The sequence below is a fragment of the Schistocerca gregaria genome, chromosome 11 (genome assembly GCF_023897955.1).
Source record: "Schistocerca gregaria isolate iqSchGreg1 chromosome 11, iqSchGreg1.2, whole genome shotgun sequence".
Lineage (NCBI taxonomy): Eukaryota > Metazoa > Arthropoda > Insecta > Orthoptera > Acrididae > Schistocerca > Schistocerca gregaria.
In genome coordinates, this window is record NC_064930.1 from 17,828,897 (window position 1) to 17,846,733 (window position 17,837).

Here is a 17,837-nt window from a genome sequence, read left to right on the forward strand (position 1 = left end):
CAGCACTAAGGACATCTATTGTGACCTTACAGCGAAATACAGTCCTCTCTTCTGAAGTCACATGTGGTCGACCCTGCCCTGGACTTTGGGACACAGTTTCAGTCTCTATGAACTGTCGCCACATTCAACAAACAACAGAACAATTCACACCAAGCCATCAGGCAACATCAATTTTTTGACTGTCCTGCCGAGTCTGGTCAAACTGCACTATCTGTAGCTAGGTACACAGCGATTGTGGATGTGGGGCTACCCAACAAACACTACTTCATTTCATACATTCCCTGACATCATTGGCATAGTTGTCAGTTGACCGGAATGCCATCTTCCATGTAGAACACGATTGTGGGGACATTTGGTTGATAGTTTGTAGGATTGTATCATGAATTAACACGGGACAGGGAAGTAGTTGTTCATTGCTTTAATTCTGGATGAGAGTGTAGTTTTGGCCAATTTGCACAGTGACAGCATGCAGAACAATTACAGTTGGTTCAATGTAAGGAAAAACAAGAAAATATCACAAGACTTCAGAAGAAAGGAAGGAGAGCAACTTAGCAAATGTCTAGATTTAAAATAAAGGAAAAGAGGAAGGAGGAGTTGTGAAGAGTATGTACAATGAAAGTACATGCACAATGACTCATGTCATTAGATTGTAATCATCAGAACTGTATTTAGGTTCATACTGATCCCCATAAACTTCAGGAAATGCTACATCCAGACAGCCCAACTTGGAAATACACAGTAACCAACAATTTAATTGTTCCAGAGCAACAGCTTCCATAATGTTTAAGCATACGTTAACAGCACAAACTGAATAACAAGGTTTCAGAAAAAGAAGCGAACAACAGTTTTTTTTTTTTTTTTTTTTTTTTTTTTTTTTTTCAGCAGAGACAACTATCTGCCATGCACCTGACAGATGGGACACTAAATTATTTAAAGATCCAAAGACTAAGATGCAGAGTTTTGAAAAAAACACTACATAGTACTTTCACCTCATGCAGCTTATACGAAATTTTAGGCAGACACAGAAATCGGGCAAATAAAAAAATACTTTCATTCATTACAGATTTGGTTGGTTTTGAATACACCTCAATGTATGTGTGAAAGTATCTTGCCAACTGTGATTATCTGGTGAATGCACTGAAAAGAGCATTTTTTCATGAGGTAAGGAGTAACTGGGACACATACTCTACTGTCAATTCATGTGTACTATGAACTCATGTATGAAGCATAGAAACTGTAACTCCTAAACTTCACTCAACATTTATGTGGAAGTTAATGGTACCATTGCTGATGTAGTGTCAGAAATTGAAAAGCAAATTTTATATTTAGTATTTCACTGCTTCGTTAAAAACTCAATCTGCTTCGTTAAAAACTCACAATCTGCTGAATTGGGGATAAGTGCAAAATGTATTTCTGAAAGCTGGAGATCTACGGACAGACTTTGTAGATAATGTTTCTCTGATTAATGGAGACAAAAGTCAAAGTGTTCATTCATAACATGAACAAGTATGGGCTTCACAGGATGCTGCAGGAACATTTTATCATGCCACCATCACTAATGAGATTAACACATGAAAGTTTCTACTGCTGTGTTCTTATATACAGGGTGATTCAAAAAGAATACCACAACTTTAAAAATGTGTATTTAATGAAAGAAACATAATATAACCTTCTGTTATACATCATTACAAAGAGTATTTAAAAGGTTTTTTTTTCACTCAAAAACAAGTTCAGAGATGTTCAATATGGCCCCCTCCAGACACTCAAGCAATATCAACCCGATACTCCAACTCGTTCCACACTCTCTGTAGCATATCAGGCGTAACAGTTTGGATAGCTGCTGTTATTTCTCGTTTAAAATCATCAATGGTGGCTGGGAGAGGTGGCCGAAACACCATATCCTTAACATACCCCCATAAGAAAAAAATCGCAGGGGGTAAGATCAGGGCTTCTTGGAGGCCAGTGATGAAGTGCTCTGTCACGGGCTGCCTGGCGGCCAATCCATCGCCTCGGGTAGTTGACATTCAGGTAGTTACGGACAGATAAGTGCCAATGTGGTGGCGCTCCATCCTGCTGAAATACAAATTGTTGTGCTTCTTGTTCGAGCTGAGGGAACAGCCAATTCTCTAACATCTCCAGATACCGTAGTCCAGTTACAGTAGCACCTTCGAAGAAAAAGGGACCAAAAACTTTATTGGCTGAAATGGCACAGAAAATGGCACAGAAAACCTTAGGCGAGTCACGTTCATACTGAGTTGTTTCCCGCGGATTCTCAGTGCCCCATATACAGACATTGTGATGGTTGACTTTTCCGTTAGTGTGGAAAGTTGCTTCATCACTAAACACAATCTTTGAAACGAAAGATTCATCTGTTTCCATTTGAGCAAGGATAAAATCACAGAAATCGATTCTTTTAATCTTATCAGCTGCAGACAGTGCTTGAACCAATTTCAGATGATAAGGTTTCATAACTAACCTCCATACAGTTGATTGTAGAATTTGCAGCTCTCTGCTAGCTCTGTGAGTGGATTTTCCTGGGCTGTGAACAAATGCTTGCTGGGTGAGCTACATTTTCATCACTCGTTCTCAGCCGTCCAGAACTTTTCCTTTGCACAAACATCCATTCTCTGTAAACTGTTTATACCAACGTTTAATACACCACCTATCAGGAGGTTTAACACCATACTTCGTTCGAAATGCACGCTGAACAATTGTCGTTGATTCACTTCTGCCGTACTCAATGACACAAAAAGTTTTCTGATGAGCGGTCGCCATCTTAGCATCAACTGACGCTGACGCCTAGTCAACAGCGTTTCAAGCGAACAAATGTACAACTAAATGAAACTTTATAGCTCCCTTAATTCGCCGACAGATAGTGCTTAGCTCTGTCTTTTGTCGTTGCAGAGTTTTAAATTCCTAAAGTTGTGGTATTCTTTTTGAATCACCCTGTATATTACAGCTGATGTAAAGAAGATCTCACCTATCAAAAAGTTGACAATTTGTTGAGATGGCTGTACTTTCCTATCTGAAAACAAGTACATGTTATCCAGCTTCTGTTTGTAAGTATTTAAAGTGGAAATGGACTGTTATTCTTTGCTGCATGTCATAGCAAAGTTGTGATGGATGCTATTGGTGGAACAATGAGGAGAGGAGTGTGAAACCAGATGAAACACATGGTATGCTAGCTGAGCTACAGATTTTTATGAATGTGCACAAACTCATGTTTTACAGTACTGAAAGATGGTTTCTGGACAACTGAGTGAGCATTACTTACATTCAGGTCAAACTTTTTCCTCATATTGAAAAACTATTATTATTTTCAACCTTAAGTCATCATAATATTGTTATCACAACAAACCTGAAGCTTGAAAAAGCCAAATACCTTCTCATAACAGAGGATGCAACCCATCAAAGATGTGCTGGGTATTCAGAAGTGGAAAATGATTCTTGCAGGGATCAAATGCTGCCGATTAAGACAATTACAACAGATGCCGTAAAAGATGTACATGTTGATCTGATAAATGCTGGATTGTTTGTCACTGCAGAAATTTCAAATGAGAGAGGTATATAACAATTTCTATGGCATCTCTGAAAATGCAGAAGCTATGGTAATGTTTTTGAAACCCATTCCAAAGCTTACAACTTATTCACACAATACAAAAGTGACAGAACTTTTTGTGAGAACTGAACAAATTTCAACATTAATAAGTTAAACAATGATTATTTAAAAAACAAGATATTACTTGTATCTTTAGAATTGGGACCTAGGACTGTGTTGCAAGGTGAATGCATCTACATCTACATTTATACTCTGCAAGCCACCCAATGGTGTGTGGCGGAGGGCACTTTATGTGCCACTGTCATTACCTCCCTTTCCTGTTCCAGTCACATATGGTTCGTGAGAAGAACGACAGCCAGAAAGCCTCCGTGCGTGCTCGAATGTCTCTAATTTTACACTCGTGATCTGCTCGGGACGTATAAGTAGGGGGAAGCAATATATTCGATACCTCATCCAGAAACGCACCCTCTCGAAACCTGGACAGCAAGCTACACCACGACACAGAGCGCCTCTCTTGTAGAGTCTGCCACTCGAGTTTGTTAAACACCTCCATAACACTATCACGCTTACCAAATCACACTGTGACGAAATGCGCCGCTCTTCTTTGGATCTTCTTTATCTCCTCCGTCAACCCGATCTAGTACGGATCCCACACTGATGAGCAATACTGAAGTATAGGTTGAACGAGTGTTTTATAAGCCACATCCTTTGTTGATGGACTACATTTTGGACTCTTCCACTGAATCTCAACCTGGTACCCATCCTACCAACAATTAATTTTATATGATCATTCCACTTCAAATCATTCTGCACGCATACTCCCAGATATTTTACAGAAGTAACTGCTACCAGTGTTCATTCCGCTATCATATAATCATACAACAAAGGTTCCTTCTTTCTATGTATTCGCAATATGTTACATTTGTCTATGTTAAGGGTAAGTTGCCACTCCCTGCACCAAGTGCCTATCCATTGCATATCTTCCTGCATTTCGCTACAATTTTCTAATGCTGCAACTTCTCTGTATACTACAGCATCATCCGCAAAAAGCCGCATGGAACTTCCGACACTCTCTACTAGGTCATTTATATATATTGTGAAAAGCAATGGTCCCATAACACTCCCCTGTGGCACGCCAGAGGTTACTCTAATGTCTTTAGACGTCTCTCCATTGAGAACAACATGCTGTGTTCTGTTTGCTAAAAACTCTTCAATCCAGCCACACAGCTGGTCTGATATTCCATAGGCTCTTACTTTATCAGGCAACAGTGTGGAACTGTATCAAACACCTTCCGGAAGTCAAGGAAAATGGCATCTACCTGGGAGCCTGTATCTAATATTTTCTGGGTTTCATGAACAAATAAAGCGAGCTGGGTCTCACACGATCGCTGTTTCCGGAATCCATGTTGATTCCTGCAGAGTAGATTCTAGGTTTCCAGAAACGACATGATACGCTACCAAAAAACATGTTCTAAAATTCTACAACAGATTGACGTCAGAGATATAGGTCTATAGTTTTGCGCATCTGCTCTATGACCCCTCTTGAAGACTGGGAATAGTCTACTTAATAAGAAAATGAAATATAATGAAAAACTGAAGTATTTAAATCGTATGATTTATGTATCATTTTAGTTTCTTAGAGTATCAAAAACTGCATTATTAATGACGCTATTTGTGAGCGCCCTATGTAGAAACTATGGTGTCCCAAATGCAATTAGTTTTTTTTTTACTTTTATCTTCAAGATTTAAAGTTTTAGATACAATTATGGTGTGCCTAATTTAACACATTCCTTATGTATTTGTATTTTAAAGGAATGGTGCAGTTCAAATAATTTATGATTTAAACATAATTTTAAAAAATTCTTTCAGGAGCTATGTTTAATTCCACACAGCCAACTGTGTGAACACTTTATCAATCATTTAGAAAAGGAACTGTTATTGTAACAATGAATCAAACTCACATTTCATACATGTGATTGCCCAAGAGGAAACTTGGAATCACTTTTTCCTCAGCTGAATTGTACTTTAGATTCAACTGACCTTTAATGAGTAAGTATACTGTTGTATTCCATTAAGAAACAACAATCTCTGTCCACTGCTACTACCAGGCCTACTGATCATACAACAAATTCAAATTATTTCCAACATCAATTGGTAGATAATTAGAGCTTCAGTCATTTCTACAATGAAGTAAACAAATTTATTAACTAATTTACAGGTTCTGTCAATTCTTCACTGCATTTTCTTCATACAGAATTACTTTTAGAAGCTAGGCTCATCTGTTGATAATATTTAAATGCACCCTTTGGATTGTTCATTAAAATTACTTAAACCGATACTTCACAACAACAGTAATTACCTTTTATGTTGGATAACTGTTACAATACAGCTGACCCAAACACTACTACTCATATGTTCTGTGGAACAATGATGCACAGTTTACATTAACCTCTCAACAGAGCCACATCAATTTACTAAGGCATAACCTCACTTGGGGATCAGAATTATTTTGAGAAAATTCTAAGGGGGAAGTTTGTGCCCCAGATGATAATTACACGAATATTATGTCAGGATTTGTAAGCGGTGGATCCTTGAGGTATGGCAATACACGAACACCGAGAAGTAAGTTTCAACAGTTTTACAAACAAAGGTGGATTATAAAACATGCATGCTACATGCACTCATCATCACTGTGTCCGACATCCTAACACCAGCTCATTACGGTCATATCTAGAAGCTCCATGGTGACCTAAGAAAAGATAGATATTCGCGCCCAAGGCCACGCTAGTTAATACAGCATGCTGCGGTTGGCGGCTAGTTGCGTACTCTCATAGCAGTGAGGCTGGATACATGTCAACTGACCAAGCAAATTGTAAGCATCCAGACAGGTTTGCTGGTGAGCATGCATTACATATCGTACAGCTGCCCACTATCTGTAGACCCTTACAAAATATTAAATTCTTTATAAACTTAACAACTAAAGACAAACTGATTCATCATCGAGGACTGAGCACACATCCACTGAGTTAACTGTGTTGCATAAGATATGTACAATACCAAACCGTGTTTGCAACATATTGATTCAGACACTGGGCTTAACAGACCAAGTATTATTTAGAATATAATAAATACTGGTTACTCAGCGATGAGAGGAAACAGTTTACTAGTAAAATGAAAAAAGGTTAGGCATATGTACCCATTTGCATCAAGTATTTGGTTGGTATATGGTTCATGGCATTTTTCCTTAAGTTTAATAGATAACAGAGACAAATAAGATCGACTTAATCAACAAAATGTTCTTCACTATTTACAGCTGTTTCCCAATGCTGGGATGACTTTCATTCTGTAACTGTAGAAATAACGTGATTTTAAGGTGAAGAACTCGTTGAACAAGGTTCAGAGCACATTTTCATCTGGAAAGGAAGTTCCTTGAAGGTTGTTCAATAGAGAGCAGAACAGGAGAAAATCAGAGGGTGCAAGAACAGTCGAATAATGTGGGTTTACAATGACTTCAAAACCCAACACCTGTGTACTGTTTTTTGTCCGTTTAGCATATTTTGGGCGGGCATTCTCCTGGAGTAATGTCTTTCTGCTCATCGTTCATGTACTGCATCTGCAACACATCACAGTTGTTGACAGTAAATGTCAGCAGTAATCAGTGGTTACATCTCAAGGACACAATTCATAGCAAACCAAAAGGATGTACAACATTATCTGTCGTGGATGCTTCTTGCTGCTGCTTTGTTTGGGCTAAACAACTCCTTTCTTTTCCTTATTTCAGCACAAAGCCACCATCTATTATCAGCAGAATGATACAGGTCAGGAATGGTTAGTGTTGTTCATAAGCAACTGATTACAGGCAACCAAGGATGCACATATGGCCATCCATTTTTGTGGTTTTGGTTCAGTGCATGTGGTATCGGTACATCCTACTTTTGAGCCTTCCCCATTGCACACAGAGGTCTGAAGGTCACGAAATGAACACAGTTCATTGAATTTGTCAGTAATTATCTACTATGACACAGATCATTGTGAATTAATGCATTTAAATCAAACCCTGAAGGTAAGTCACTAATGACAAAACAATTCTCCTTAGTGACAAAACCAGTTCCTTGCCAAGCTCTGTCCAATGGTATTAAACACAATCAGGGTGAAAATTTTTCTGGCTGCCTCCGCTGCTGTTACCCCTCTATAGAACCCCCTCTATAGAACCCAAACAGGTGAATACGTGAACAGCACTATTTCTCCACTTGGCACTCCACTTTCTACTGACCAGAGTTCCACACAGTATCTCCAAATGACAATACATAAATTCAAATATATATAAACTCAAAGAGCAACAGTGAACTACAAATAAAAAATGACAATTGATAAATAAGCCCTCAGCAACTGGAATACCAACATGGAAAACGAAAGTGGTATCAACTTATGCACCAGCCTAATATTTAGGAAAAACTGAGATAATATCAGGCCATGAAAACAATTTCTTAACAGTAGCTGGGGGTGACCATTGAAATTAGATTCACAAGACTCAGTCAAGAAGTGTATACTTGACAGGACATCTGTTACATGAGATGAATGGTCAAATCCATCAGAAGAATTTTGGTGACAGAAGCAGGAACTCTTCTCATTATGATCGTAACAATCTAATTACTAAAACATTGTGCTGAATTTATAGCATGAATGAAATATGCAGTAAAAGTGGAGTATTGGCATCCCATTATAACATTGATCTCCTTTTACTTAGGGAAATACATTGTTATTGTGTTAAGAGACTTACATGTACAACAACTGAATTCTAGCTTAGCAATAAAAAACTGGGTCATAATAATAAATTATACCTTGGGAGGAAAACTGAAAACAAAATTGGGAAACAATACATATGCTACCCCACAGAGCTCAGCATTTGATTTATCCTGACCTACATAAATGTTGTGCTAAAACCAAATCCGAAGACGGATACTGGCAGAAGTAAAACTGAGTACCAGGCGTGAGTCGTGCTTCGGTAGCTCAGATGGTAGAGCAGTTGCCTGGGAAAGGCAAAGGTCCCGAGTTCGAGTCTCGGTCGGGCACACAGTTTTAATCTGCCAGGAAGTTTCATATCAGTGCACACTCTGCTGCAGAGTGAAAATCTCATTCTGGAAACATCGTGCAATTCCAAACAAATCCAAATGACTTACAGATACAAGAAGATATCAATGACAGACACTGGATGAGAATCCACTAGTTAAGTTCTTCAACATTCGGATCAATAATAAATTAAGGAGGCACCAGCATGAGAGTGAGTTAACCAAAAAGCTCATATCTCTCTGCCTTGTAGTTAATGAATGTTCCTGCAGACTGTCAACTTTCAGAAATGCTTCCTAGCATGCTTTCACTCAGTACTGTCATATAGGATAATCCAATACGGCATGGCAGCTATGAACAAATTAGTATTTATCCCTGTAGTACGAATGTCATGTGATGTCGACAACAGAACACCTTGCATAAACCTCTTCAATGACCAAGGGAATCTTGCACCTATATGTCACTAACTCCCTATTGGTTTTTACATTAAATAAAGTATAAATGTTTAATTTATATCTAGTTGGCTGTCCCAGAAGGTAATTCAAAAAACAAGTGAAAACTCCAAAAGATGCCATCATAATTTCCTCTGGTTGAGTAAGCTGCAGGGATCAACTTGACCAGTTTAACAATATGTTCACCCCATTTCAATTGAAATCCGGGCAGACACCAAAGAATTGTATGCAGTATTTTTCATTTAGTGTGTGACCAGTAATGTCTACTTCTTCCAATAGCAGGCCATTCCTGATTGATTTACATCTTATAAAATGAGTCATCACGGAATGACTAACTGGTAGCTGCAACATTAATAACGGTAATTTGCTGTGCAATATGGGACAGGAAGTTTGTTGGTAGTCATCATGATTTATTATTTAATTTATGTAATGTGATGAATAGTTTAGTGAGATTAACACTGAACTGAATATTAAGAGAAGGGAATTCTGTAAGAAATTGAAATATGTTGACAATATTACAAAAAACATAGATGGACCAAAAACAGAAGAGATGGAAAATCATTAGAAATATAATTTTTCATATGGATAGTGTACCACTGCATTGGAACCTGCACAAAAGAGCACTACTTAACAGTAATCTGCAGGTGGGATTGATTGATCAGCTATAAGGGGCTGCAGACCTGACCTTGAAATATGTTTTATCTCACAGTATGATACCTTTTTATTGGTGGGAGTTTGTGAAAGGTTCCACCTATGTGCCCCCTCTCCCAACAACTTTGGGTGAACTGTGATGCTAACAGAAGTTAGTTTTCTAAACTGACATGTTTGCAAATGCATTGATCAAGTCTATTGCCTGGATGCTTAAATGTGTTGAAAAGAACTTTTGGTCAAAATATGACTGCTGATCCTAAACACAGCTGTGATAAGCACCTTAAAGTTGTGTGTGCACACATATAAAATGTAAGCAATGGAAAAATCATATGGTTCCTGTGTAAATAAAGGCTTTGCAGGCATTTATAGAAATAAAAATGTGACCCCAATTCTGTACCTTTATTTATTACGAAGTTATAGCGTTGTGAAACCTGATGATCTTAAACATCCTGAGGAATTTCTTATACAGGTATAACTTTTTTCAGTAAAGTATGATATCTTAATTTGTCTTGATGGTTTGCATTTATTACTGAATGTTTCAGAATTTTTTCATAAAATTAAATTTGCTTTCAACACTGTAACCTTTGCTATGGCTACAGATGGGGTGTGAATATTATCCATTTGTTCATTCCTTGATTTGCACATTGCATTCCATAAATGAAAATGTGGATGGATGTGGGATGAGCCAGTCTGCAAATCTGAAGGCAGAAGCTCCCACACGAATTTACCTCTATGAAGTATACTGAGAACCAGCTGTTTGTGAGTAATGCTAATCTATTCACACTGCTAATTACAGCAACTGCTAATAAATCATTTTGTGTGTATGCATATGTATATTTATTGCTACAAAAAGTATCACTGTTGCTCCTACTACATTAGTCAGCTAGTTACTTTACCTAGTATCTCCAAACACATCGATACTTCGCTATCCACCTATTGGTGCATGACGAAGGGTACCCCATAACTCTGCTGGTCATTTCCTTTCCCATTTCACACACAAATATGAGAAAAAGAGACTCTATATGTGCCTCCATATCAGCCCTGATTTCTCAATTTTTTTCTTGACAGTCCTTATGTGCAATGTATGTTGGAAACAACAGAACTTAAGCCCTAGCATTTTATGCTCCCAATACCACGAAGACTGCATGCCACTCTAGCTGACAGAGCTAAGATGCTCACTGCACAACTGCATGTGCCACTCAGAATCACTGTTATAGTCACACATGCTATTAGTAAATTTTTATTAGGTATTTTCAAAATAATAAGTGGGGTACACATCAGTGATTTCAGTGCCAACCACATGACATGGTATTCCAGACCACACAATCAGCAACACACTGTTCTGCACACTTTCTATGGGTGCAGCACTCCATGCAGTGAACACTATCCCTGAACCTCTGGCCCTGGTACCATGGAGTCCTCATGTTCAACCTGTGGCCACTTGGGATGCATACAAAGGACAATAAGGCCTTTTGTATTTTCGAGATAAGCAATCACCAACTACAATCCAAGCCACTTTGACAACTACAGCAGTGCCGTAAGACACCCTACAGACCGCTGTTTTAGCCAAATTCCTCATATGCACATCCCTGAGTACTATGCGTGGCATTCTCATTTCTGTAAAACCTTTCTGGTGGAACAACACTATTACTGTTTCACTGAGTGTCCTGTCTACTTGTGATGCCAATAAATCCCTTTCATTTGCTTAAAATGGCATAATATGAGTCTCTATAACAAAGTCTTGGCCTGTTATCTGTGAACAGCTTCACTCCTTTACATTCTCTCTGAGCTGCCCCTAGCATGATAGTTTGGTTCCTTGACCTGTATGCTTGTATAATCACCACACATTTCAGTGCCTAAAGAAACCTTTATAACCACAACAAGTTCGTTTATGATCAGTAAGATCAAGAGTGAGCCAGTACCTTTGTCTAATTTCATTCCTGTGACATGTTTATCAATGTAATCATCTCTTTTCCTTACCAAGGTTGTAAAGCATATTTAAAAAATTAATCTTTCTTCTTTAGGTCTGCCAGGAATCAAATGGTCATAGGTGGCTTCAGCTATGTACAATCATTCACCAAAAACCATACACTGATTTTTTTATTGCTGAAAATTTTGTAACTAATACAACAGGTACCACAGAAGCTGCCGCAATATGAACAGGTTGTAGCCAAAGTATCGAGGCTGAGCTAGAACACACAAATATTATCTCTCTTTTCCAAACCCCCAAAAGTTTTTAAGACAAACTCAAGAATAACTATGATTTACACAAAAGATAAGAACAGCCAATGTTCTTTTGAACTGTATTTATCAGAAGTTATTGAAAGGAGAAACATTTCTCAAATGACATACACTACTGTAACTTACACTTCATGTAAACATGAATTATGTGACTATCACACACAACAATTATACAATATAGTTGATTTCAACAAGGGCTACAGGAAACAGCATTATACCAGCCACCAGCCCCCTTCCACTTCTATTTAAAACAGTCAGCACATAACAGGTGATATGAAAGTCAAGTGCAGGAGTACAAGAGTACAATTATGAACAGCAACAAGTTCCAGAAAACTGACAATCTGTGACAATTTCACTGCAGTGCATCTTTTACTCCACACACTTAACATGAGACTTATTACTTGAATATAAGCAATACATCAGAGATGTGAATACTTACCATATTCTCCATTACATTCATTTCCAAATTTAATTCAGGATCCTCCTTGATAAAATCAGTGGACCAAGATATCCCCAACGGATCTTCAACAGACTGAAAGGAGAAAACAATCTGTGAATTATAACTGCTTGCTAACTTCTGTATGTAGGACACAGCTCTCAATTTCCTTTCTTATGAGTATCATCCAACATTGCAGAGATTCTTATTGATTGCTATCACTCATTGTGCAGTATTTCTTTGGCATACTTTCACTTTCTATTCCTGTCACATAATCCACTCTTATTTCCGAGGCACTATGGTCTACTTCATCGGGTGGTTGTACTCCCTTAAACTTGACACACATGTGCGGCAACATTTCAAAATTAAACTCAGATAATACAGAGATGCAAATAATCTTCTAGCTGTAAACTCATAAACAAGAGGACTCTTTGGTCATTAATGAAATGAATATGGCATTCCACACATTATCATCAAAATTAACCAAATTTAGTGCTATTTACACAGCTGCTCGCTCTATCACCATGTATTTTCAGTGCCTGCTCTTTAGGAAAACAACGCAAATTTTTGTCATGTGTACTGGAGGCGAGTCATAAGGAATTACATAAACCCAATGCAGGATTTCAGTAACGATGTAAATAGTACAGTGAATAGTGACTGAAAACTCTAGAATATACACCCACCACAGGTCATAGTTCTGCATCTTCGGTTACAGCACTGACACAGACATGTAACAAGATTAAGAATTGCTTCCAAGAGGAAGTCTTCCATGCTCTGTTGACACCAAATATGCACTTAAAGCATTCATTACATAGAGTAATGATAAAAAATTAATGCAAGGGTAACAGTTTATAAGGATATGCTTGTTACAAGTGCTGTTAAAATACTCTTGGTAATAACCTACAAATAACACATCAAACTAGAGTCAACTGGAAGACCACAAACATCCTTGAAAATAGCTGGTATCATAGGTTACAATTGTTCACCATCCATGAAAATTTAGCTTGAATGCCCCATATTTGTGTGATGACATTCTTACTGCACTTTCTGCACAATAAAGTGCTCGTGTGAAAACTTGCATTATGCTGAGATCCATCAGAATGTTTCAGTTTGGGATCTTACTTTACCCAAACAATAGGACCATCAGTCTTTAATGGGTCTTCAAGACACTGAAAAACGCAAAAAAAAAAAAAGTGAAATGATCGAGATTTCTGTGTCTTGTTACTACACGGATGATTGGGGGAGAAGCAGAGGCAGAGACACTTTCAAACAGATGTTGTGTAAAGCTGTCATGGCCGTAGCACTAATAATCAAATATATTCATCAATTATAAACAGGCAGTGAGAAAATATGGTGCCACAATTCAAATATTTGAAACCAAAGCTTTGTTTATTCTTGAAAGCAAGCACAACAGTAACTGACTGACCACAAAATATTAATCAAAATTATTTCTTACATATCGAGCAGCAACCAGCATCAACAGTAACGATACGTATTATGAGAGTGAATATGTTCTACATCACCTCCTAAACAACTGGTTCGACTTCAACCAAGCCAAGTACACATATTACTTGCTATCTAGACTAAAATACTAAGAAGGTAAGAACAAGCAACCTCCTATGTAGGGGTGCAGGATGATGTGCCAAGAGGCAGGGAAGAATAACAGACAGAGAGAGAGGTGGCAGGAGCAGATGGACAGAGGTGGTTGGCTGACTGAACGATTGAAGGCACCAAACTGCTAGATCTGAAAGGTCGATGAAACCAATGTAAGGAACAAAAAGAAAAACCAGTAGACAAACGACGAAAGGCAGGCAAGGTGCCCCATATAGGGAGCAGCCAGAGGCACAAGAGAGCAGAATGCAATGAGGGGACATACATCCCCCAGTCCTCACCACTTAAGAGAGGTACTCAAACAGTTTCGGAAAGACTAGCAACACAGACTGGACAAGAGAAGTACAGAGACAAAAGATTAATGGAAGAGGAGGGAAGAAGAGTAAAAGAGCAGGTAGGGTGAAAACCGGGCTGGTCCACCAAGCCTGGTCTGGGCAGAGGTGGCAACACAATGTTCTACAAATGCCAATGCGCTGATAACTTTAAGTTGCCCTCCCTTAAAGAGAGCGGTAATAGCCCTCATGAATTAAATGTGAAATTAAGTCAGCCACTGAGGCATCATCTCTTAACACCAGGGGTAGAGCATTAGAGAGATTAAGATTGTGCCACAGGGTGGCTAGGTTGGACAGTACCGCAAAATGTAGACCATTGTTGAATGGGAATGACAACAGTGGGGTGGCAATGGAGGAGATTACCGTGAGTCAACCAGATACGGCTCATGTAGAGCTGGCAAAGGACGGTAGAATGCTTGGAAGAGTTCTGCATGGAGGGAATTCATAGATTTGTAGTCTCCTTCTCACTGGTTGTTTGAAGCTGCAGTGATTCATTCCATATTTCAAGTTCCTAAAACTTGGTGTAATACCAATCAGAGGTCTGTTTCCAGAATACTAATTACCAGAGCCAGTTTACTGGTAGCCCATTTGGGCAAGCTATCACCAAGTTCATTCTCAGGGCTCCCAACATGAACCTGGAGTCCAAACAATCACCACTGAGCATCCACATTGGTAAAGGGCATACTGGGAATACTGGTTAGCAACGAACAAGGGATGCTGAGGGTAATACTGGTTGAAAGCTTTCCAACTGGCCAAGAGGAGGAAAGGATATGCTCAAGAGCATGAGAGATGGCTACCAACATTACAGCTTCCAGCAAGGAAAGCAATTCAGTATGACCAGTGACAGTGTGAGGAAAGCCCATGTGATTAGCAACTATCAAGCTATCAGTATAGACTACTGCTGAAATCGAGGATTTACCAAGGATGGACAAAAATTGGTGGCAGAAGGCCTCAGGAGGGACCGTGTCTTTCAGACCTCACGATAGGTTAACACAAAGCTGTGATCAATGGGTTCCCCACAGAAGTGTACTTCAGTGCGCCCAGAGGAGAGGTGGAGGAAGAAATAAACAGAGTCCACAGGGGAGGGACAGGGTGTGGACTGCGATCAAAATCCCTGATCTGAGCCATTGTTGTGGAAGATGGGTTTCCATGTTTGGAAAGAGGGGATGATAGTGTGGATGCTTACGAGAGTTGCAAACACACATAGCGTAACTGAGAAGCTGTTGTTGCACCTGATACACAGTGAGTGGACTCCAAACTCTGTGAGTAATATGTCCACAGAACTAGTTCAAAAGGCTCCTGTTGCAAATCAAACCCCACAGTGGTTCATCAGATCCTGTATCCACAATGCTGACAATGATATCGAACCATATGCCAGACTCCCATACCGAAGATAGGGTTGTAACATGGCTTTGTAAGCTGCAGAAGGGTAGTGCATTCTGCACCCCTGCTGGTGTTACTCAGGTGACAATGTGTAGTGAGGCCCAGCAAGCTCTTTCACTTACAATACAAGAGATTGAGAATTCATGTCAACTAAGAATCAAAGACCAGGCCTAAAAAGCAGTAAGTTCCTGCCACATTTAGTAGTTTGTCATCAACATAAAGTTCTGGTTGTGGACGAACCATATGATGTTGACAGAAAACTGTGACATGGGTCTTGGCAGCTGAATACCAAAAGCCAAGGGTGAGTGCCCATGACTGCCTCTTTCATATGGTGCCTTGCAGTCTACATTCAGCACCATGCACACTAGAGGAGCAAGAGTAAGAGGCAGAAATAATCAGCATACAAGAAGGGTGGTACTTATAACATTTCAGCTCCTCAACACCAAATTAAAACGTTGCATTAAGAGGTGTCTGCTTCGTGCAAAAGGTCTTGAGTTCATATTGACAACAACAAGTAATTCTTCATTACAGACGTTAATTTACAAAAAGAACTGACAGACTTCACAGACTCAACAACTGACTCTCAAAGCTTATCGCACTGCATATCCGAACTGGCCACTGACAACTCCTAGGTGTATTAATATCTTTCCAAACAATGAGAGTCTTTGACAATGTTTTGTTTATAATACGATAGCAATTCATGACTTAAAACTAAATTAGACATTACAGAATTTTAGTACAGATTAAAGTAAGTAAAAGGATCAGTACATATAAATTCTTACAAGCATAATTTCCAAATAGATTTTATAACATTTTTCTACCAGCTTCTGGATAACCTTCACCAGATTTGTACCGATGTTTCCAGAAATATCTTGACATTTGATTCCGGATATTTCTTGAGTGATTTAGAACAACTATTTATATGTAAAACGATTTAAATCGTGTTTCAAAATGTAAATAAATCTTTTTAGCAATATTTCTTGATACAAATCGTCTTTCGAAATTAGGTTATGAAACAGTTTTCACAAGTTTTCGTATTTTTGCGATCATAATATAGAATTTCTCCATAGAAAGTTCCAGAAGTGTGCATCAAACGTTCATTCACAGACTTTCTCTTTAGCTGGTGAGTTTTTAAAAAGTATCTTGTCCATATTATACGAAATAATTTAGCTCAAAACTGATAATTTATACAATTAATCAGAGCTACAGCAAACAGTGAGTCTTTCTTCTACAAAATGAAATATAATTACAAAATTGAATGAAAATAGGTTACTAACACTAATATATATTTACATTAATTCTATTTTTGTTCTTTCTGTGCAAAATGTCCTAATATTGACACAGTACAATATTTAAACATCACCAAAGTTTCCCTTTACATTTTGCATATCTGTATCAACATCCCCTAAAAGTCTACAGTATCGAATACATCAATATGTCCCAATATGTCCTGTAATGTTAGACAACCCCCCCATCAGCACTTCCACGTGAAACACGGAAGGGTTGATGTCCTTACATTACAAAACAGAAAAGTTTTACACATATCTTTGGTGTCTTCCTTCTTGAAGACCGGTGATCTTCTTTCTTGAAGGTCGGTGATCTTCTTCCTTAAAGGTCGGTATACCTCAATGCCACACACTGTATTTCAGCCTCATCTTCACAGTCCGTATGGTTTCCATATACACTGCAGGCTATCACAGGCTGCAATAGCACAGTCCGCTATGAACATACAGCATACAGTGGTCAAACCCAGTTAAACATTAGCAAAAGAATTTAATAGTCGGTGGACCGGTTTTTAAGGACACAGAAATTTGAATTTTCTAAAGTCTAATTACTCAAGAAAATTTACTCTAAATAATTTCTTAAAGCTAAGAGAGGATAGACTGACAGGTGGAGAAAATTGATTATACAGGATCACAGAATAAGTGTAAGATGCAATGCCAGAATACGAAAATGAAATATGACAATTGCATAGCTAGGGGACCTAGTGCTCGCCACAAACACTTAGCACACAAAGAATGTATGCTCCCCTGAGGAATCAGATAAATACAACATAACAAAGTATACAAAAATATCCTGGTAAGATTACATATAAAAGTCTATAA

At 38.5% G+C, this 17,837-nt stretch overlaps 1 protein-coding gene across 7 annotated transcripts in view; it reads right to left on the reverse strand.

Moving 5' to 3' along the window:
• LOC126295133 (zinc finger protein 708-like) overlaps window positions 1-17,837 on the reverse strand; it is a 233,563-nt gene that overhangs the window by 164,008 nt on the left and 51,718 nt on the right. For 4 of the 7 annotated variants that reach the window (XM_049987406.1, XM_049987408.1, XM_049987409.1 and 1 more), the window contains one exon: window positions 12,410-12,502. In XM_049987406.1, coding sequence (XP_049843363.1) covers window positions 12,410-12,502 — 93 coding nt within the window. Of the gene's footprint in view, window positions 1-12,409; window positions 17,434-17,837 lie in introns of all 7 variants that reach the window. The other 3 variants (XM_049987412.1, XM_049987411.1, XM_049987410.1) reach the window with 1 other exon arrangement.